At 48.2% G+C, this 23150-nt stretch overlaps 1 protein-coding gene across 1 annotated transcript in view; it reads right to left on the bottom strand.

The window, feature by feature from the left end:
• EIF4E2 (eukaryotic translation initiation factor 4E family member 2) overlaps window positions 1-23150 on the bottom strand; it is a 45814-nt gene that overhangs the window by 14690 nt on the left and 7974 nt on the right. Inside the window, exons 5-10 of the mRNA XM_014585244.1 lie at window positions 19070-19143; window positions 15512-15626; window positions 13005-13139; window positions 4837-4941; window positions 2280-2432; window positions 2049-2185 (exon numbers count right to left, since the gene is read on the bottom strand). Coding sequence (XP_014440730.1) covers window positions 2049-2185; window positions 2280-2432; window positions 4837-4941; window positions 13005-13139; window positions 15512-15626; window positions 19070-19143 — 719 coding nt within the window. The remainder of the gene's footprint in view (window positions 1-2048; window positions 2186-2279; window positions 2433-4836; window positions 4942-13004; window positions 13140-15511; window positions 15627-19069; window positions 19144-23150) is intronic.

Raw genomic sequence — 23150 nt, 5'->3', positions numbered from 1 at the left:
CACTATGAACTGGGCTTAGGGGAACAAGGCTGCATTCCCGGATGGCCCTCCTCGGAGAGGCCTGAGCCATCCCTTCACATGGTGACAGTCAGTCCGGAAGGCCACATCTGTGATGCACCGTAAAGAGCAAGCGCATGAGACGAGCTAGTTTAGCACCATTTATTAAGTGATCTCAGCTGTTGTTGGAGCTGCTGCGTGTCAGCCTGTTCTTAAAACATAATGCTCTTCCACTTCCTCTTGTCCAGGACAGAAGCATCTTCCAGGTGGCACGCCAACAGAACAAGAGACTCCGATGACGCCAGCTTCAATGACGGTGCCATCCAGAGAGGAAGAGGGTCATGGCACATTCAACCGCGGCTTCCAGAGGTTTTGAAAAAGGAGCCTTTGGGGGCCCAGCCTGCCTGGCATTCTAGTGGAAGTGCAAAAGGTTGGCTCATTGGGAGAGGAAAGAGAGGGGGATGCAAGGGAAAGCAGTGTCTGGGTCTCGCGAAGGGCATCCTGGTGCCTATGGCTGCAGGCCTGGAGTACCAGAGGCAGCCCTCCAGACAGAGCGGTGCACAGCAGGCCAGTCTCCCCAGCCAACTAAGGAACAAAGCCCACAGTCCCCTGGACTGCAAGGACTCGGCCACATGCCTCTACAAAAGTGAGGAAGAGCTGCCTCAGTACCTCAGGAAGGGAGAGCAGTGGAGAGGGCAGAGGGGATGGCAACTACCTCAGAGGGGATGGCAACTACCACTTTCCCTTTACTGTCCAGGTGAAAGCTGGCTTTGGGGACTGGTGGGGTTGGGGGCTTCTGGGACCCTGAAAATAAGTCTTAGAAATGGTTTCAAACTCTCTAGCTTAGACTGAACCTGGCTAGAGGGGAGGGCGTACTTCTATCCCAGAACAGAGAATAAGAACAATCTGTCCAGAGAAAAACAGCGCTAACACAGGACTGCTGAGGAAGCCACCATGGCCACGGCTGGCTAGTAACTGCAGGTGGCTATGACGCATCACAGCTCTGAGGACAGACCAGCTCCCATGGCAGTGCCCCCAGGTACAAACTGGCACTTGGCTGGCTGATGCCAACTCCACCCATGACCATGCGTGGAGTGCTTGAGAATGAGTCCCAGATGGCCTGCCTGTGAACACAATCCCTAGGCTCTCCACTGGCCTTTGGTAAGAGAATGATGGTGTGATGTTACTACTCACGGTGGGAATGATGGCCCTGTGAGAGCACTGTCCATCTGAGGGCCCGAGGGCGTAAGGATTAAGTCAGCCTCACAACAGCCATGTCAGGTCAGTTATCCCTGTTCCCGCTTTGACAGGTGGGGAAACTGAAAGCAGAGTTTCGGAGACTGGCCCAAGGCACATGCTGACACTGGGCCACAGGTGGGAACTGCACCTCAAAGCCTGGCTCCTCTGGGCTGGCCCTTCCTCCCTGCGGAGATCATCTGACAGCCACTGCCCCAACCCTGTGCTAACAACCTGAGCTGGTTTCTGACAACCAGGACTCCACTCCTGGAGCCCATTTCCCTGTGGCCTTCCTGCTTGGCTGTCTCACATACGACCCTGCTTCCTCTCCACTCCAGTTCCACTCACGAGAAGTGGAGTCATCTTCAGAAGTCAGTTTCTCAGGACAAAGAAAACAGACTGATGCTAACAGGTTAATCAGACATGCAAAAGTGGGGTGAGGAGTGGGCGGGGAAGAGGACTTTATTGTTCGGTGAAGTATCTTAAAAAACAGCAAGAAAAAATAAAGCGCTTTGTCTTTCATTTTCTCATAGAGGTTAGCATACGAAAGACAGGACAGCCTGTGGAAACCAAGAAGCGGGCAGTGAGACTGGCTTCCTGCAGGACTCTGGCTTCCTGCAGAAGGACTGTGGCTACAAAGCACCGAGCTGTGCAAGTGGGCAGGGAGCCTGCCAACAAAGAACTGCAAGTGCCCGCGCCCGAGGGGGGGAAAGCGGGCCGGCCCCTTCTCCACACACGACCACTGTCGTCTGGGCCCAGCTACAGTCTCCTGCTACGCTGAGGGACATGTCCCGCCCGGCCCCCCCAGCACGTACTTGATGCTGTCGGTGTGAGTTTTGTATTCCATAATGGTGTTGGGAGGTAGGTTAAGCACTCGCCGCAGCGTATCCCGGATTCGGGCTGTGGTAGCTTGGTCACTGGCAGTCTTATTCCAGATGGAAATGATGTCCTCCTGCAGGAGGGACAGAAGCAATCATGAAAGCAAACGGAGGCAGTGAGGAGAGCAAAGGCAACTCGAGAAACCAGACGGGCCTGTGGCGACTTACCTGAAAGCGGACAGAGACCACAGCCCCACAGATCTCTTCCCCAACCATGAACTGTTCCCCCAACATGGCCAGGATAAGATTCTCCCAGCAACGGGAGGCCAAGCCCTTCCGCAGCCGAATAATCCACTTGCCACCATTTTTATTTGCATCGTCCTGTATAAAGACAGAAAATGAAAAGTTAAAAAATGGTTCTGCAGTTATTTTTCTTTTGCATCAAGACAGTAAAAAACCATGAAGAAGCCCTCGAATACTAAGTAGTGGTGTCACTTTCCAATTACCCAACTTCATGGAAGAAATGGCATTAAGACTGGGGAGAGAAGAAATAGGAAAAGAAAAACAGGATGCTTAGCATAAGCCATTTAAAAAAAAAAAAAAAAAGCCTGCCCCAGTTCAACTCATGGTCTGACCTAAAGGCTGCGCATGACAGTGCATGCCTGTCATCTTACAATGGGAGAGGCTGAGGCAGAGGGACCACAGGCTCGAGACTGACCTGGGCAACATAGCCACACCCTGACTTAACAAAAAATCCTTGGGGGTCAGCAGGTGGTGTGGTGGTTAAGGTAGCTGGATCCCACATGATCAACAGCACTGTTCGAATCCCGGACCCAGCGGTTTGAAAAACACAGCAGACATGTGTGTATGTGCGTGCCTAAAATCTCAAGAGGAAAATGGAGGAAAAGGGACTGCAGTGTAGCCATCCTCCCTGGGGGGATACTCTCTCACTTCCCCTCTCTCTCTGTATCTGTCTCCAGTGAGTGCATGCATTCTATAGCAAAATGAAAACGAAACAAAAAGCATCCAAAATCCTCTTCTACATCTTTGAGAAAAAAAACAGGCAAACAGAAAAAACATGTGTTACCTCTTTAATAAATAAAACACATCCCTGGTTTTATTTTAAACATGTCACCTGGGGCCAACAGGTGACATAATGGTCTAGGTGCTAGATTCCCACATGGCCAACAGTGGCTCATGTCCCAGACACAGCAGCCTGAAAACCGTGTCAGGCATGCATGTGCGTGCTCGAAATCCTGAGAGGAGAAGAGGGGGAAGAGGTTGCAGCATGACCATCCCTCCTGGTGGCAGAAGGTGATTTCTTACTTTCCCTCTCCCTCTCTTTATGAAAACGAAAACAAAAAACGTATCCCTGGTTATAGAGAACATCAAAATTCAACAGTTGGAAGACAAGACCAAGAGCGGTGAGAAGTCAATGACCCCCCAGACAGCTCTGCTTCTGGTTGTACAAAGTTACTTGGACCTAACTACCTCATACACACACTTACCTTACCCAACATGGAACTTCAAAAATAGCCTGTTTTTCGGGACCAGCAGTTAGCGTAATGGCTATGTCGCTGGACTCCCACGTAGTTGACCGCGGTTCGCGTCCCGGACCCGGTGGCTTAAAACTCACGGTGGGCGCATGTACATGCGTGCCCAAGATCCCGAGAGGAGAATGGATTGCGGTGTGGCCATCGCCCCGGGGGCTTTTTTCTCACTTTCTGTCTCTCTGTCTCTGTCTGGTGAGCGCACACGCCCTATAGCGAAAACCTCTCAGAAAATAAATAAATAAATAAGCCTGTTTTACTTCTCTTGTGTCATTAGTTCTCTTCTCCAAAATTTATGACTCCCAGTTCATCCTGAATCCCACATTAACTACTTCAAATAAAAACTTAATACTTAAAAATAAATAAATAAATAAGTAAACCCTCTTTACTGGATTATTTTAGGAATCAAAATGAAATGTCAGACTTCTAGCCCAGATCATTCATCATGTCATCGGCTAAGTTCCCGAGCGTCCCCGCCAGACCCACTCTAGCATAAGTGGCGATGAAAAATGCACTGTGGCGACACAGCCAAGTGCTGCTAAACAGAGACGTGGACGATGTTCGGGAACAGTGCGACAGCAGGAGGTACTCAGGAGAAGAAGCCGCTTCTGCAGGGTGTGAGGGAAACAGGTCAGCGGGGCAGCAGGTGAAGGGTGCTGGGAGGGACGTGTGTGCACAAACTGAGCATGAGCCAGGGAGATGCTGGCAGGAGGGGCAGCTGCTGGGAAGGGAAGACTCGGGGCTGGTGAGAGACGAGACCTGAAAAGTACACTTGCCTCCAGATCATGTGAGCAACGGAGAGCTGTGCAAAACGGGGGTGTGGGTGATGCGATCACACCTGTCTCCTAGGAAAATGTCCTGGCGCCAGAATGGCAGATGCAGTACACCGGGGCTCAGCCGACCAGTGGCCTGCAGAGAGATCCCGGGGCCCAGCTCTGTGTCTCCACGGCTGCCCTTAAGCCCATTTCCTACCCACTCTAACCATATGTCGCTATATGAACACATCATGCACACACAGAAACAAGTTCTAGGGAACAGGAGATTAAAGAAGCCCTTTGATGGCATAGACCATTTTGGTAAAAAATGATAATCACAGGGATAAGCAATGGGGGAGGCTCTCCCCAGAGGCCAGGTCTCAGGAATGCAGTTTTGGGAAGCCTTTAAAACACTTTTAACCTTGACAGGACTTAAAAATATTTTGCTCAAAAAAGTAGTCCGAAGTCCTCAGTGCTCACCTCCCACATGGGTTTAATTCCTTCTTTGAAGAGATGGAAGTCACTGTGGCCTGTCAGGTCCCCGGGACGAACCATGTGGCTATAAAACCTCCAGAACTGCTCCACCTGCAGAGAGAAGACCCCAGAGCACTGTTCTTTAAATGCATTTAGAATTCTGCAACTCATTTAACAGGAGGGTCCATTTATCTGGAGTACTGTGTGGAAAGGAAGGCACAGTAGAGGAGAAACATCATACAGGTTCATAAAAGAAAAATGTAACTCTGGCAAGGTAGGAATCATTTTTGAGTAAGAAATGGTTAGCCCTAGCAGGGAGATCTCACTGTTGCAGAAGCCACCCCACTGAAGCTGCGAGGTCACCACTGTGAGGAGGAAGAGGGCCAGTGTTTTGGGGGGGGTTTGCACAATGGAAACCCTTTGGTGTTGAGTTCTAATAAATGCCACACAGACTCAGCCTGAATGTACTTCTTTAGAACCACTATCGTTTCTTGATGCAAATACAGCATTAGCTTAAAATGAAACATTCAGTTCCGTTTAGTCCCTGAGCAGCAAGGACGGAATCCACGACGTGAACTACTCTAGACCACAGTGCCACGATGACAGAAGCAACCAAACAGGGCGTAGCTTCTCACCCCTAAGAAGAGGCTTAAGTCCTTCTTAGCTAGTAGAATGTGAGCTTTCTCCCTGCACCCCTCTCCACAATCCTGGACAAAACCACGGTTGAGTTTTCTATCAAATGCAGGCTTATTTACACTCCCCAAACTAGTCCTGCTTCTCTCACTGGTGTCTTGACACAAGGGATTGTCTCCCTATTCCTCCATAATTTCCAGAGGACACCCACTAAGTACTACCAGCTGGGGAGATACCGCTCAGAAGGGAAGAGAAAACACGGAATTTGCCAGCACTCTGTTGAGGGGCCAGGAGGGGGTGGTGGTTAAGGGGCTGGACTCCCACGTGGCAGACCAGTTTGAGTTCCATACCTGGCAGCTTGAAAATCACACTGGACATGTGTGTGTACATGCTCACAATCCCGAGAGTAAAATGGAGAAGGCATTGCAGCATGGCCACTCTCCCTGGGTGGCTGTTTCTCACTTTCCCTGTCTCTCTCTCTCCGACGAGTGCATACCTCTATGGCAGAGGCCAAAAGTAACACACGACACCATCATAATGTGGCTGAAAACGGGCATGAAGGCAAGCTTCAGGTAAGACTTCTCCATGTGAGCAGCAGCAACTGAGGAACAATCGACCTTACACTGGTCGATTCCCTTCAGTTCCTCTCTGGGACAGGTACACGTGAAATGACTTACATGTTAAGGAGCAAATGCCGCTTATGGGGCTCTGATGCAGTGCTTCGCTGACCTGGGACACTTGGGTGGTCACGTGCACGTGATCAGTACTCACCCAAACCTGTATCTACCCTTCAGAGCTGGAAGAAACAAAGGCATGCATAGGACCGTGGCTCACTGGAGGTTCACTGCGAGTCAGGAATACCCAGGGGGTGTGGTGGGAGGCAGGTACACCAACCACCCCCGACTCCAAACTCAAGAATCATTTTAAGCTTGATCTCTGATCCAACCGCTCAATTTTATGTTCGAACCACAAGAGAGATGAAGTAAGCAGCTTGAGAGATATTGTCATGCTTTGAAAGATTTTTTTGTTAAAAAGTTATAAAAACAAAAAATTAATGTTTGCAAACAAAGAAAATGAGGTGCAGCAGGATCCCAGAAATCACCTCAACTACCTCTCTCCTTTTAGAATTGAGAAACTGGCTTCAGGACTTGCTCCAGCCCACAGAGTAAGGTACTAGAATAGATAAGCCCTGTGACCCCCAAATGGAAAGCTGCCTTCTTACTCACGCCAGAAAACTCTGCTTTGGACTTGATAAACAGTTCTCTCAATGTAACCCCTTCTATGAGGAATTTAATACTATGAGCCATTTCCCAACGCCTTGAATTAAAGGACGGCAGATGGCACACTCCAGCACACGCCCAGCTAGTACCGCAGACGGCACACTCCAGCACACGCCCCGTTAGTACCGCAGACGGCACACTCTAGCACACGCCCAGCTAGTACCGCAGACGGCACACTCCAGCACACACCCAGCTAGTATTGCAGAAGCACTAAGCCATGACGGCACTGAAGCTAAACCTCTCACCTGCACACGCCAGAAGGAAAGCAAACCAAACCCCTTCTCTTTACACAAGCCAGGTAAATTCACATATGCTTTTTTATTTTAATAAAAAAAAATGCTGGAGATATTCATCATTTCTTTTAAAAAATTTAATAGCTCCTTAGTGAAAACATCTTCCACAGCCCAGTTTCTTCTCTGATCCTCTGAGTGTGTGTGTGTGTGTATGTGTGTGTGTGTGTGTGTGTAGGGGGTAGGGGAGGTGAAGGTTCTTAAGTCAGGGTGTTCCTGTGTCACAACCCTCCTGGCTTGGCCTCCCAAGCAGCTAGGACTACAGGCCCTTGCCACCATGCCTGGCTTTCTAAGGATGGGATGGGAATTGAACCAGGGCCTCCCATGTGGCCTCAATCTGCCAAGCAACCAGTATGCACTACTAGGGCTGGGCCTCTGTCAGAGTTTAACTGGGTGACCATAACAATGACAGCTGTTTTATCTGTAATGCCTTGCATTCCCAGACAGCAGGCAATCAAGACGTTGCATGGATTCAGGAATGTTAGAAATGCATAGGTTCTTTGTTTTTAAATTTGACAGAGGGTGCATATGAGCACCAGAAAGACAGAAAGAGAAGGAAAATTAGAAGAATCTCCCCTCCAACAGGAATGGTCACACTGCAATCCCTTTTCCATCCCTCCCTTGTTTCAGGATTTGGGACACACATGCCTGGCGTGTTTTCTTCAAGCCACCAGGTCTGGGATTCAAACCATATAGTCAGCCATTTGGGACCCAGTTCTTTCTTTTATTTCCTTTTTTTTTTTTTTTAATTTTTTTTTATGTTTTCTATATTCTTTTTTAAAAAAATTCAACACATTAACCATTTCACAGTTTACAATTTAGTGTATTTTGTTTATTTACGATGTTGTGCAACCATCATTAATATCCAATTTCAGAACACTTGCATCATCTCCCCAAGAAGCCCATAACCATTAGGCAGTCACTTCATCTTCCTCCACTTTAAAAGTCTTGCCAACCATGAATCTCTACAGATTTGCCTAACCCAGATATTTCATACAAGTAGAATTATGTGTCCTTTGTGTCTGACTATTCACTGAGCATGAGCATGATTCTTTTTTTTTTTTTAATGAATTTTTGCTATAGAGCATGTCCGCTCACCGGAGAGAGAGACAAAGAGAGAGGGAGACAGATAGAAAGCAAGAAATCATCCCCCAGGGTGATGGCCATTCTGCAATCCCTTTTCCTCTATTCTCCTCTTGGAGTTTTGGGCACACATGCACATGCGCCCAGTGTGAGTTTTAAGCCCCTAGGCCTGGAACTCAAAGAGGGGTCGACAACGTGGCAGTCCAGTGACATAACCATTACACTATCTGCTGGTCCCAGGACCCAGTTCTTTAACCACCAGGCCACAAAATGACCCCACATAGATGTTTTGGAAGTCTAATTCTATTGCTCCTCTGCCAAGAACTCCTTTTTCATCATCTGTTCTGTTTTTAAATTCAGTCTTGAACTCATGTCCTCCAAGGTGGCTGGCCCCAAGCTGGACTCAATCCGTTTTCTCCTTTGGACTCCAAGGGCACTCTGGCCAAGCCTTTCCTACAGCACTGCTCAATGCCCACCCTGTAGAAACTTCTGGGCATGCTATATTCCCCTAGGGACAGGTCCTGTACCTCAAGTCATCTAAGGACCCTCTCAGAGCCCTGAATCCATTCAATAAACATTTCTTGAACCAAATAAGCACCCATGAGCAGACTAAAATTTTTTAATTTTACTTATTCATTCATTTATTTTAATTTGACCAGATAGAGACACAGAGAGAAAAGAGAGGGAAAGTGAGAAAGCAAGCCACCAGGTCCAGGACTCAAACTGTGGTCGGCTATGTGGAAACGTCTGGCACCTTAACCACCACGCCTCCTGCTGCCCCCTCCCCCCCATTCATTCATTTATTGTTAATTTGACCAGAAAGAGACACAGAGAGGGAGGGAGGGAACATGAGAAAGCTAGACACCAGGATAGGGACTCGAACTGCGGTCAGCTATGTGAGAGTGTCCAGTGCCTTAACCACTACACCATCTGCTGACCCCTTAAAAAGGCTAAATTTACCAATGATAAGGCAGCACAGGTCAACTAAACAGGTATTACTTTGCACAGAAACTTCATCAAATCAGCTCGGTAATGCTGTCTTTCTCACTTTAGGCAGGTGATCTAGTTACCAGCTAAATATGTGCATCTGATTAATAATAAATGACAAAATAAACATAATTTGCTAAGCAAGATTTTAAAGTTGGACTCCAGTGTTTATCGCAGCACTATTCATAACAGCCAAGATATGAAATTGTCACAGATGGGAAAGTTGATCAGCATTGTGTAAAATCCTTGGTTTTTGAGGTCCAGATTTAAGATTAGAGACCTGCCCTGAGACATAAAATGAAAAACCACAAACACTTAAAAGTTTTTAGGGAAAGGGAAGTTTTCATAGGAAAGTGAGGATTTTTAATAGAAAAGAAGTACATCTCCACGCCTGAAAGCCATGCAGGTGTCAGAGAAGGGCAACTGTGGTATGGGGTTGGCACCGTTTACTCCAAGGACTGATAATGCACATTTAGCAGGAGAAGGTCTGTCATAGTATCTGGCGGCTAAGTTCAGAGGCTTTTTCCTGCGCTTGCATCTCTCTTTCACAGGTGAGGATTCGAAGACCTAATCCACATGCTCACTGTGGACTTAGAGGGTATGAGCATCCTTATTTGGATTAACTGCCCAATCAGTTTATTGCCCCGGTGGGAATCAGGATGTTGACCAAAACATCTTGTTGGGTTTTTCTGTATTTATGAGGAATAAGAGGGAAGTTAACAACGGTCCCTATGTACCTTTTTCAGATATTAAAGAAGAAAAATGAGATCTGCCCCACCTTCCCAGCATCAGGAGTTGGATGGGAAAAAGGAGTCTCTACAGAGGGTCTAGTCATAACTCCTGATAAGTCGTGAATGATGTGACAGGTGCACTTCTGCTATTTTCTTAGGGCTATCCCCTCATTTCTAGCTAACTGCCCAACACAGAATCAACCTAAATGTCTATCAACAGATTCAAAAGGATAAAGAAAATATGGAGTGTGCATGTATGCTCACAAACACATATACAATGGAATACTATTCAGCCACTGAAAGGAAAGAAAGCTTGTCATTTGAGGCAACATGGAAGAGACTAGAGGATGTTATGTTAAAGTGAGATGAAACAGGCACAGAAAAAAAATCACACATTGTCACTAAAACATGAAAACCAAGAAAGCTGACTTCATAGAAGGAGAGAGATGATTAGTGATCACTAGAGCTGGGGGCAGGGAGTGGGGGTGGGAGGACGTGAACACTGCGATGCATGGATGCTGGCTGACAGACACAGAATGACAGTAAGGCCTGGTGTTCCACAGCACAGTAGGCTAACCAGTCAACTAGTGATGCCACCAATCAAAAGAGCTGAAAGAGAATTTTGAAGGTTCTCAACTCAAAGTAATTTAAATGCTGGAGATGACAGGTATAGCTATTACTCTGTGGTCATTACACTATGTCCATGTACTCAGAAATCACTCTGTACTCCTCAGACACATAATGTGTACAATTATTATTTGTCAATAAACAAAACAGAAAAAAAGAAAAAGACTGGAGCCTCTTGGAGTACATTTTGGTGTCATGCGTGGGCTCTGGAACCTGACTTTCACAGCCGATGCAACCTGAGTTTCAACAACGGTTCCCACACTTAATAAAGAGAATTATTTCTGACTTACGAAATATACTGGGTTGTTGGAAAAGTCATGATGCATTTTTGCACCAAAAAAAAGCACAGAAAAAATACATCATGACTTTTCCAACCACCCAATAAATTCTATGTCACAAAGTTGGGGCTAGCAGGTCGCATAGTGGTTAAGGTACTGAACTCTCACATAGCCAACAGTGGTCTGAGTCCTGGACCCAGTGGTTTGAAATTCATGTAGGGTGCAAGTATGTGTGTGCCCAAAATTCTGAGAGAAGCTTGAGAAGAAAGGATTGCAGCATAGCCATCCCCTCTAGGGGGTGATTTCTCTCTTTCTCTCTCCCTCTCTGTCTCTCTGGTGAGTGTGTGCACCCTGTAGCAAAAATCTCTCTCAAAAAACAAACAAAAAGTCACAGGGCTACTGTAATGACCAGAGGACTTCACACAAACCCAGTGTCTGCTGCTGTGACCTTCCTCTACTGGTTTACTGTAACGTTCACTACATACGGTAGTACTCGTTCCAGTTTATGTATTTTTAAACAGAACAAGTATCTCAGTAATTTCAAGAAAATGACAAGTCCATTCTACTCTGCCCAGAGATCAAATGTAGAACACACAGGAGATGTGCAGGAATCTTTGCTGAACAAGACAGGTATTAGCTGCGGACAGCCAGGCATGCAAACCTAGGCACCTGGGAAAGAAAGCTGGAGCTTGGGCTCTCTGGACTGGCAGTAGCCACAGGACAATTATTAGAGGCTTCATTTTCTTCCTGAACATGGGAAAAAGATGCTAAGTCAAAGCCAACAGGTCATGTGGAGGTTAAGGCACTACCCTACACGGCCAACTTATGGTTCCAATCCTAGACCTAGCGGCTTGAAGATCATGACAGGCATGTGTGCGTGCATGCCCCCAATCCTGAGAAGAGACTGCAAGAAAAGGGATTGCAGCATGGCCATACCCCCGGGGGTGATTTCTCAATCACATTCTCTCTGGCAACTGCAGGTCTCCTACAGCAAAAACTTAAGGATAACTGCTAACACAGGTAAAATCTCAATGAGGGATCTTAAATATAAAAGTGACTTTTGAGTTTTACTTTTCTTGAGAAATTTTTTTTTTTTTGCTATAGGGCACGTGCGCTCACCAGAAAGACAGAAAGCGAGAAATCACCCCCTGGGGGGATGGCCGTGCCACAATCCCTTCTCCTCTCGGGATCTTGGGCACATACACACACATGCCCGGCGTACGTTTAAGCCACCAGGTCCAGGACTTAAACTGCGGTTGACTACAGGGCAGTCCAGCAACATAGCCATTACGCCAACTGCTGGTCCCTTGAGTTTTATTTTTCACTTGCCTATCAAACTTCATGACAGTCTGTGCTATAACATTTTCTATTCTCCATGACAATCTGCTCGTAGAAAGGACTCAATAAATAATGACTTAAGTAAACAGGGCCTGCTGGTGGTATGAAGGTTAAGGTGGCTGGATCCCACATGACCAACTAAATGGTCTGAGAGCCAGGCCTTATGTCTTGAGAACCATGCCAGGTGTGTGTACATGCATACCCGAAATCCCACGAGGAGGAGAGATGGAAGAGAAGAGATTGTGACATGGCTATGCCCCATGGGAGTTTCTCTCTCTTTTGCTGGTGAGTGCATGCACCCTCTGGCAAAAAATTTTTAAAAAAGAAACAAAAAAAATCTGGGAACCAGCAGTTAGTGTAATGACTATGTCGCTGGACTCCCACGTAGTCGACCGCGGTTCGTGTCCCGGACCCGGTGGCTTAAAACTCACGCCGGGCGCGTGTGCATGCGTGCCCAAGATCCCGAGAGGAGAATGGAGGAGAAGGGATTGCGGCATGACCATCCCCCCTGGGGGGTGATTTCTCGCTTTCTGTCTCTATGTCTCTCTCTGTCTGTCTGGCGAGCGCACACGCCCTATAGTGAAAATCTCTCCAAAAAAAAAAAAAAGAAACAAAAAAATCAGATAAAAAATATGAACCCATGTTTTTGAATCATGCCCTATCAATCAATTCCACATTTCTCACAATGTCAGTATCTACAGGTTAACTATTGGGTCATTGGAAAAGTCATGACGCATTTTTGCACAGAAAAATACACCATGACTTTTCTGATGACCCAATACAAGTATAAAACGAGAAAACTAAGGATGAAGTAATCTGACCTTGGCACTCAGATCAGCTGACTAAGGAAACCATAGTCTTAAATAGGCTACCAAGAGGGTAAATACACATGATATAAATCCAGGCAGGGATGGACTGGGTACTCACAGAGGCGAAGGTGCCGATCTGTTTGATATTCTGTTCATAGCTCTGTGAACTCGTGGGACGGCCGGGGGTCCTCCTGGAGTACCAGAAAGTGTAGTTGTACTGCAGGGGATGCTCTGCTGGTCCAGGGACGACAGCCTGGGAAAGACAGAGCTGCATCAATCCTGGGCATTGGCCACAGGCTGTGAGGTTGAGAAAACATTTCAGTCACTCTTTACCACTCCACGATCAAGAGATTCGACCTCAATTACTGACAAGGTGCGCAAGATTCTGCTTACACACAAACTTCCCCAGTGGCCCAATTCTAAGTTTCTGTAACACTGTGCATTCTTACAGCTTTTATAGTGCTCTACCTTGTATCAGGAAGACTTAGGTTTGCATCTTATCACAACATACACCCTGCCTCCTTTGTGACAGCTTTGTCACTTACTGGCAAGTTAGCATTTATACCTGTCTGTCATCTCAGTTTCTTACCTGCAAAATGAGTAATCACCCGCTCACAGGCTTGCTCAGAGATCAAATGCAGTAGCAGACGTCACGTGCTCAGCACAGCACTGGTGCAGAACGAGCCACTGTCAGTATGTCCTAGCTGCTGCTGCTACTGCTATTATAAACACAAGCTCCCCAATCCACGTGCATTCACCTTTAGCCCTCTCAGCACAAGGCAGAAAATGCTGACACTTGGGGGCACTCAATACCATGGAATGAATGAATGAATGATGGCTTTGATATTTCAAGAAAAAAAATTGATCCATCTGTCTCTCATCCTTAAATTTTCTTTTCCGGGACCAGTGGTTAGCATAAAGGCTATGTTGCTGGACTCCCATGTAGTCCAGCGTGGTTTGTGTCCCAGACCTGGTGGCTTAAACTCACACCGGGCACGTGTGATCCAAGATTTTGGGCACACACATACTTGCACCCTACATGAATTTCAAACCACTGGGTCCAGGACTCAGACCACTGTTGGCTATGTGAGAGTCCAGTACCTTAACCACTATACCACCTGCGTGCCCAAGATCCCGAGAGGAGAATGGAGAAGGGATTGCAGCGTGGCCATCTCCCCTGGGGGGTGATTTCTCACTTTCTGTCTCTCTGTCTCTCTCTCTCTGTCTGGTGAGCACATACACACTATAGCAAAAACCTCTTCAAAAAAAATTTTTTTGTTTTCTTTTCCAGGGGCCAGCAGATGGTGTAGAGGTTACATTGCTGGACTCCCACATGGCTGACCACAGTTTGAGTCCTGGACCCAGTGGCTTGAAAATCACGCCAGGTCTCTGTGTATGAAGACCCAAGATACTGGGAGCATGGAGGAGAAGAGATTGCAGCATGGCGGTCCCCTCTGGGGGATGATTTTTCTTCTCACTGTCTCTGTCTGTTTCTTTCTAGTGAGCGTACATACCCTAAAGCAAAAAACTCTTGAAAAAAAATTTTCTTTTCCGAATCACTTTCTTTAAAAAATGGAAAAAACTAATTTTGTTTATTATTTTTATTTTAAAATTTACTATAAAGGGACCAGCAGTTGGCGTAACGGCTATGTCGCTAGACTCCCATGTAGTTGACTGCGGTTTGAGATCTGGATCCAGCGGCTTAAACTCATGGTGGGCATGTGTGTGTGCATGCCCAAGATCCCCAGAGGAGAAGGGAGGAGAAGGGATTGGTGTGTGGCCATACCCCATGGGGGAGGGGAGGTGATTTCTTACTTTCTGTCTGTCTTTCTAGAGAGCACATGCACCCTATAGCAAAAACCTCTCGGGGAAAAAAAAAAAAGCTACAAGACACATATGCTCTCACTACAGAGAGAGAGGGAAAAAAAGACACAGAAAGTGAGAAAGCAAGCTGCCAGGTCCAGGACTTGACTTGCGGTGTGAGTCCAGTACTCAACTACCAAGCCGCCTGCTGGTTTCTACTTTTTCTTTTCTTTTTTCAGTTTGCCACAAGGCACATGAGCTCACATGAAGGAGAACAGGAGAGAGAGAGAGAGAGAGAAAGTGTGAAAGCACCCCCAGGTGATGGCCATGCTATAATCCCTCTCCTCCACACCTTCTCCTTCACTGTCCTCTCAGGATTTTGGACACACACCTATACTTGCCTGGTGTAGTTTTCAAGCTGCTGGGTCCAGAACTCAATCCATGTAGTCAGCCATGTGGGATCCAACTGCCTTAACCACCATGCCACCAGCTGGCCCCCAAGTCACTTTCAACTCAGACCATGACTGGAGTTGAAAATGTAGGCGATATGTAGGACCTGAAACCCAGCAGCAGCATGCGGAGCAGCCCACAGGAACCTCTCCCCCACCTCAGGCGGGGAGAAGGCTGCAAGCAGGACAGCAGCTTGGATCCTATGGCACAAGAGAAGATCCAAGTCCCTTAGGGAACACCAGTAATTCTGCAATCTTTCTGGGGACCAAAACAGGCTACTCCAAAACCCTCACGTCAATCTGGTATCCCCCAGACAAGGGGCTCCACAAGGGAGCCTGGAGCGCGAGGCAAGCCCACTGCGGCAGAGCTCACCTTCCTCTTGCTGCTGCCCTGACTCTTGTCCCGTTCCACTTTTTCCTTCTCACCATCTTTCTGTGTGCTGTTTTCTTCATTCTGATCGTGGTCCCCACTGTCATCGTCTTTCAAGCTGAATGGGAAGGCAAGACAACATCGTTCCGTGACTAAGACAATTCACGCTCACCCAGCACATCACTCAGTCATAGCAATTACCAGGCACCAACCTGGAATCACTCAAAACACAGGCTATGAGAAGCAGGAGAGATGGCCAAGGGCCAAGGAATGTAGAGAAGAAATTAGGAGGGTTAGACAAAAAACAAACGTCCAGTGCTAACTTGTGAACTCTGAAACACACAGCGTTTTTCTTCTTTCCTTTTTTCCTTTCTTTCTCTCTCTTCGATTTGCTATAGGGCGCAAACACTTGCCAGAAACAGAAAGAGCAAGAGGAAAGTAAGAAGCCGTCCCTACAGGGAGGGGATGGCCACCCAGTAATCTCCTCTCCTCCATCTCACCTTTCCGGATTTTGAGTGCACGTGCACATGCATCTGCCATGTTTTTCAAGCGGCAGGGTCTGGGACTCAAACTGCAGTCGGCCATGTGGGACCTAACACCTAAATGTCCACACTACCAACTGGCTTCAAGTTTCAGTTTTCCAACAAGCTACGCAAAGAAGCAGTTAGGTGGACTGTCCAAAGTAAAGTTTAAGGATTGCTTTCTCTGCCAGTCAACAATGAATAGCGTCTCTGGATTAAATAACTGTACTGGCAATTCAAATGACGGTAAAAGCTTACCTGTCTGTACTGCCACTTCTCCACCTATCTCCCACCCTTCCCCACTGTTACTGCTTTAGTTCAGGCCCTCTTCTCCTGTCTCAACCATTACAAGAAGTTCATTTCTCTTTTTCTTTCTTTCTTTTTTTAATTTGCCAGGTGGCACATTTCTCTCAGCTAGAGAGAAAGACAGAGAGGGGGAGAAATCACCACACGATGGGCAGGATCACACCCCAATCCCTTCTCTCTCCATCCTGCTGGGATTTGGAGCATCAGGCACACACGCACCTACAACGTTATCCAAGCCACCAGGCCCAGCATTGAGCTGCACAGTCAGCCATGTGGTATTTGGCTCCCTTAACTAGGCCACGGGCCAGTCCCATTCCAGTAAATTGCCAGTCCCCGCCAGAGAGACAGAGATAGACAGAGACAGAAAGCAAGAAATCACCCCCCGGGGGAATGGACATGCCACAATCCTTCTCCAGTCTCTCCTCGGGATTTTGGGCACGCATACACACACGCCCAGTGTGAGTTTAAGCCACTGGGTCTGGGATTCAAACTGCGGCTGACTATGTGGGAGTCCAGCAACATAACCATTATGCCATCTGCTGGTCCCCATCTAGTAAATTCTTAAATGGTCTCCTGGACAGATTTCTCATCCTTTATCCATCCTTTCCATCACCACCATCATTGGCATTATCTTTTTTTTCCAAAATAATTATTTATTTAATTTTATTTATTCATTCATTTATTTTAATTTGACCAGAGAGAGATACACAGAGAGAGAGAGAGAGAGAGGGAAAGTGAGAAAGCAAGCCACCAGATCCAGTATTCGAACCACAGTAGGCCACGTGGGAGTGTCCAGCGCCTTAACCACCACACCACCTGCTGGTCCCGGCATTATCTTTCTAAATGCTAACCTGCTCATCTAACTCCCATGCTTAAAACTCTCAACCCTCACCATTTGATACCCACCTGCAAGGATAATGTACAATGTATTGTGAGAATCCCCCTCTGCCATCTCCCAAACACCTATTTCCCACACCAGTACTCTCTGCAAACACCACCCATCAACCTCAGGTGTCATTCCTTCCACGAAATTTCCTACTGGACAGAGGTTCCCTCAGAGAAGTGTCTTACTTCAGCTCAGAATCTCCACCACCAGGATGAGAAAAAGCTCCTCTAACATGTGGCACAAGAAGATGCTATAAAGATGTGGGGGCCGGCAGGTGGCATGGTGGTTAAGGTCACTGGACTCCCACATGGTTGACTGCAGTTTGAGTCCAGGACCTGGCGGCTTGCTTTCTCACTTTCTCTCCCTCTCACTCTGTCCCTCTCTGGTCACATTAAAAAATAAAAAATTAAATAAAATAATTCATAAAAAAAATGCTACAAAGATGTTAAATGAAAAGGAAAACTAAAGGATTTTAAGAAGAAGTAAAAGTGTTCTTGCCTTGTATGCAAAGTCCAGTGTCCTTAAGAGGCTACCCTTGTATGGGACCTGCAGTTGGCATAATGGCTATGTCGTTGGACTTCCATGTAGTCAACCACAGTTCGAGTCCCGGACCCGGTGGCTTAAACTCATGCCGGGCGCAAGTGCGTGTGTTCCCAAGATCCCGAGAGGAGAATGGAGAAGGGATTGCAGTGTAGCCATCCCCCCTGGGGGGTGATTTCTTGCTTTCTGTCTCTCTGCCTCTCTGTCTTTCTGGCGAGTGCACGCGCCCCATAGCAAAAACCTCAACAAAAAAAAAGAATGCCAAGTAGAGCCAGACCATTAACTTGCCATGGTATTCTCTAAATCTTTCTGGCCTGATGATAAATATAGCCAAACAAAATTAAGCAACTCTCAGGAAGGGTACTAGAAGTGCTCCCATTACTAATCAGGTACTCCCCTGCACAGAGCTGTCATAGAGCATTTCGTACGTGTAGTCTGTTTCCATGCCCGCGAACTCCCAGGGCCTAGTGCATGAAAGGCACCCAGCACACACCAGCATGGATGAGATGGCTGTGTGCGCTGCACGACATATTCGGCTGGTTGTGCCCTGTGCATAAACCTGCCCAGTGCTGCCCTGGTCGAGACATGACTAGGAAAGGCACACGGCCAAAGGGCAGACCGGCTTGGCCCGCTATGCTTCAGGGCCTTGCTCGAAAATTCAAGCCGACTCTTCTGTCAGCACTTCCTCCAGGAGGTGAAAGGACACAGGCTCAGAAGTCGAGCAGCTGTATGGGCTCCATGCAAGTAGCTGTGAGAGAACGGGGACACAAGCCACAGCAGAGAAAGCCAATGGAGGAGAAAGGAGTGGAGGAGGAGCAGAAAAAAAGAGTTCAGTTTGATTCTAATGCGACTATCTCCCTGGCTTGGTTCATTATCTGTGCTGATGATACCCTTTCCTCTACATTAAACTTGGGTTAGTTGGATTTTCTTCGAAAGGGAGCCTGTCTAGTACACAAGTCCCCTGGGTTGAAAATTACCAGCACTAGGCCAGCAGGTGGCATAGAGGGTAAGGCGCTGGATCCCACAAGGCCAACTCCGCGGTTTGAGTCCAGGGTCCTGCTGCTTGAAAATTAAGCTAGGAGCATGCACATGTGTACCCAAGACCCTGAGAGCAGAATGGGGGACGAGGGTCTGCGGGGTGGCCATCCCCTAGGAGAGGGTTCTCACCTTCCCTCTCTCTGTGGAGCGCATGCACCCTAGAGCACAAGCTAAGCAACACAGAGACTACCAGCATTTACCGAGCATCTCCTGTGTCTCAGCTAACAGAGTGCCTGTCCCCAAGGCCCGACCAGTTGGTGAGGGACACACCTGGGCCTCAGATGGTGCAAAGGCCCCGCTCTGCCACACCTCCCGGAATCATGCCCAGCTTTGTCCCGGAACTCCTGTCACCCCATTCATCTTGGCCACTGGCTCCAGTCTGCCAGTCTCATCCTTTGTTGCACTCATGAGGCGGTTGTTCCTCTAGAAGCTCCTTCCCGTTAGTTGTCCTCAGGACTCAGAGCGAGGGCCGCTTCCTCCTGGAAATAATTTCTCAACTCCTCTCACCTGGCTGAGTCAGGTTCCCCCCTTTTTTTATTCGTTTTCATTTTTGGTTTTTTTTTTTTGGAGAGGTTTTTACTATAGGGTGGTACGCTTGCCAGAAAGACGGAGAGAGACAGAGAGACAGAAAGTGAGAAATCACTCACTGAGGGGATGGCCACGCCGCAATCCCTTCTTCCCATTCTCCTCTTGGGATCTTGGGCACGCAGGCACATGTGCCTGGCGTGTTTATGACACCGGGTCTGGGACTCGAACTGTGGTCGACTACATGGGAGTCCAGCAACGTAGCCATTACGGCATCTGCTGTTTCCCCAGCTCCCCTTTCTGAACTCCTCGAAAGAAATGTCTACACTTGCCCCAGCTACACTGTACGGCGAGGTTTTTGCCTTGGTCTCCCAATCAAGAACATGGCCAGCTGGTGGTGTGGTGGTCAAAGGCAGCTGAATCCCAGGATCCTACAAGGTTAACTGCACAGCTGAGTCCCAGACCTGTAGCTTGAAAATCATGCTGGCTGGGTGGGGCCAGCAGGTGGTATAATGGTTACCACACTGGCCTCCCATGTAGTTGACCATGGTTCGAGTCCTGGACCTGATGGCTTGAGACTCACGCTGAGCACGATTGCATGAGTGCCCAAAATCCCAAAAGGAGAATAGAGAAGGACTGCAGCATGGTCATCCCCTCAGGAGGTGATTTCTCACTATCTCTCTGGGGAGCGCATGCGCCCCATAGCAAAAAAATCTCTCTTTAAGAAAGAAAGAAAAAAGCATGCCCAAAATCCCGAGGAAAGAATGAAAGAGAAGGGATTGCGGCATGGCTATCCCCCTCAGGGATGACTTCTCCTTACCTCACACAGCCTCTGGTGAGCACATGCCCAATAGCAAACAAACAAAAAAAATGGAAACATTCATGGGATTTTCTACTGCTCAGGCCCAAGATACCTCCCCTCTCTCTACTCTAGGACACCCCAGAAATGGAAGCCATTTTCCTCTCTTCTTCGCTCTCAATCCCCACTATAGCCTCCAAAGCCCCTCCCGTTATACCTTGGGTGAAGAGGGACACGGTCACCCAAGCATCTCCCATTTTCGGTAGCCCCGAGAAAAGCATGCAATTCCTTCCTTTTTGGTGCCTGTGCTGCTTATCACCATTGGGATGCAATACAGTAGGTAACATTGCCATGGTCCTTGGCCCGCTTCCTGACTCCCTTCTAAGATGGTAAATGGAAACCCTAAAGGATGTCATCCAGTGCTCCTATTTGCCGAGGCTGGAGCTAGCCAACCACCCTGCCCTCTCAGTCTGCACTGGAGACAAAGCTTTTTCATCCTATCTTCTAGAGGCTATTCTTCCCAGACAGAAGCTGGACTTGAGTCAAGATACAACCCAGACAAGAAATGAGTGCTCCATGCACCCAGGCAGGCGATTAGCACCTGAGAGGCCCAGACTGAGTGGCACCGTAGCTTGTGTGTAGGTATTCCTCACGTACCCTGGGCTAGACCAGTTCCTGTAGGTAGGAACTCGGTCTAATCTGACTCCATCTCCAGGGTCAGACAGGGGCATAAAACAAACATCTGTTTAATGAGTAAATCACAAATCAAAGCAATGAGTGCCAAATAAGTGCCTCAGACAACAGTTAAGAATGGGTCAAAAGCTACTGATACAGAATAAAAAGCAAATGACAGAAAAGTGACAAACCAAGTCTGGCATCTACATCTGAAAACTAAGTTTAGCTGTGGTGATGACAGTTCTTGGACAGTTCTTGTGGAAGCATCTTAGGATGGTAACAGAATCCGTAGTGATAGGATCTACTGGAATGATGTGTCGACTCCCCTGTTCCCAGGCTCCCCTCCAGGACACGCTTACACTTAGAGAAGCAGAGTCCACACAAAGGAGAGCTCTTTCCTCATCCAAACCCATGAGGTTAGACTTTTGTACTCAGCTACAGGCACTGGTCTTTTTAAAAGGATCCTGGCAAACCAAACTCATCCTTAGGAGGGATGTGGTGAAGAGCTGCAGCTCCAAACTTGTAACAGTGGTCTAAACACTACAGAACTCTTGCACGAAAAACAGAAACTAAACTAGGAAGAGTGCTGTTTTTGTTTTTTTGTTTTTGTCTTTAAGATTTTTGCTGTAGGGTTCATGTGCTGGCCAAAGAGAGAGAGGAAAAGTGAGAAATCACCCCCTGGGGAAGATGGTCAAGTCACAATTCCTTCTCCGCTATTTTCTTCTCAGAATTTTGGGCATTCATGCACATGCACTCTGTGTTTTTCAAGCTGCCGGGTCCAAGACTTGAACTGCGAAGTTGATCATGGAGTACACCTGCTGGCCTGCAATTACTAATTCCAAATGAAAAAAAAAACAAGAAAACAAAAAAAAAAAAACTGTTTTTATTTTTTATTTTTTCTGCAAAGCTAAAGGACAGATGTTAAAAGATTCTGGCCCTGGGCTAGCCAACAGAGTGGTAGTGAAGGCAGCTGGATCCCACGTGGCCAGCTTCCCGGTTTAAAGGGACTGTGGTGCGGCCATCCCCACCTGGGGGAGGTACTTCTCACTTTTCCCCTCCCTCTGTCTGTCTACAGCAAGTGCACGCTCCCTACAGCAAAAAAGAAAAAAAGTAGAGTAGAAAGGTTTGCAAAGCACAACCCATCCATTTTCAGCGGGCCCACATCATAAACATGCAGACAAGTGCCCAGTGTGCTCAGGGATGTCTGAGGATGCACCTCAGGACCTCTCCCGCGTGGGCGCAGTTGCTACCACCTGGCCCCAAGGCAGAATGTCTCTGCAGCTGGGTGTTGCAGGACTTTGGTGGGGCTGGGGAAGGGGATTGGGAAGGGGTTCCAAAGGGCTGGTTTCATGGCTGACTTCGCAGTTTGAGTCCTGGACCTGGAAGCCTGGAAAACACACAGGACGCAGGTGTGTGCACGCCCAGAAATCCAAAAAGAAGAATGGAAGAGAGGGGTTCTACAGGGCTGGGCCCATCCAAGCAGCAGGTTGGGAGAAGCAATCTGCCAAAGACTTCCTCAGCGACAGAGGCCTCTGAGCAACCAAGAAACACTCTGGAGGAGCTGCTGAGAGGGCTGGAAATCCAGTACCCCCGGAACTGGCACACCAGCACCCACTGGACCGGGAAAACCCTGACTTCCCATCAGCGGCAACAGGTCACAGTCCAAATTAAGTCATTCCACTTTCCATTGAAGCCTCACTATTTAGCATTTACGCAAGTACTTTTAGGCACTGCTGAGTGTGATCTGCTCCCTATCACTCCAGTGCAGCAGCGGGGCACTGATCACCAACGTGTGCAACTTCCCTGCTGTCACACTAGAAGTCTAGCTTCCGATGCGGGGCCAGGTTTTCCAGACCCCTGGAAGAGAAGAAGGCGATCTGCCTCAGACACGACTGCTGGAGGCAAACACGCACGAGTGGGTCTGCTGCTGCCTTCTGAAACTCAGGCTGCCCCATACTGGAACGAGGGGCAGAGACCGAGCACACCCCGCGGCAGGCAGCAGGGCCGGGGCGGAGAAACTTGGAGGACTCTCCCGGTGTGAGGACTCCCAGGGTGGCTACGGCTGAGAGCAGCAGCCCTGTCCCCTCACGGCAGCTTCACAACTCTATGACACGGCTGTGACCGTCCCCACTCTGCAGATGAGAAAACTGAGGCACAGAGGGGCGAAGTGACCGCTCAGGCCAGTCGGTGAGCACACGAGGAAAGCTCTACCCAGGCAGGCGGCAGGGCTGCGGAAACACCCAAAGCGCGAGCTCTCCAGCCCTCCACGCCGCCGGCAACACGCACCCGCCCGGGCGGGGCGTCCGCAACCTCCTCCTTCCGGCTGGCACGGCCCCCCCCCCCCCCCGGGCG

The sequence above is a fragment of the Tupaia chinensis genome, unplaced genomic scaffold (assembly GCF_000334495.1).
Source record: "Tupaia chinensis unplaced genomic scaffold, TupChi_1.0 Scaffold149383_1, whole genome shotgun sequence".
Taxonomy (NCBI): domain Eukaryota; kingdom Metazoa; phylum Chordata; class Mammalia; order Scandentia; family Tupaiidae; genus Tupaia; species Tupaia belangeri.
This window is presented reverse-complemented; position numbering and strand designations above follow the sequence as displayed.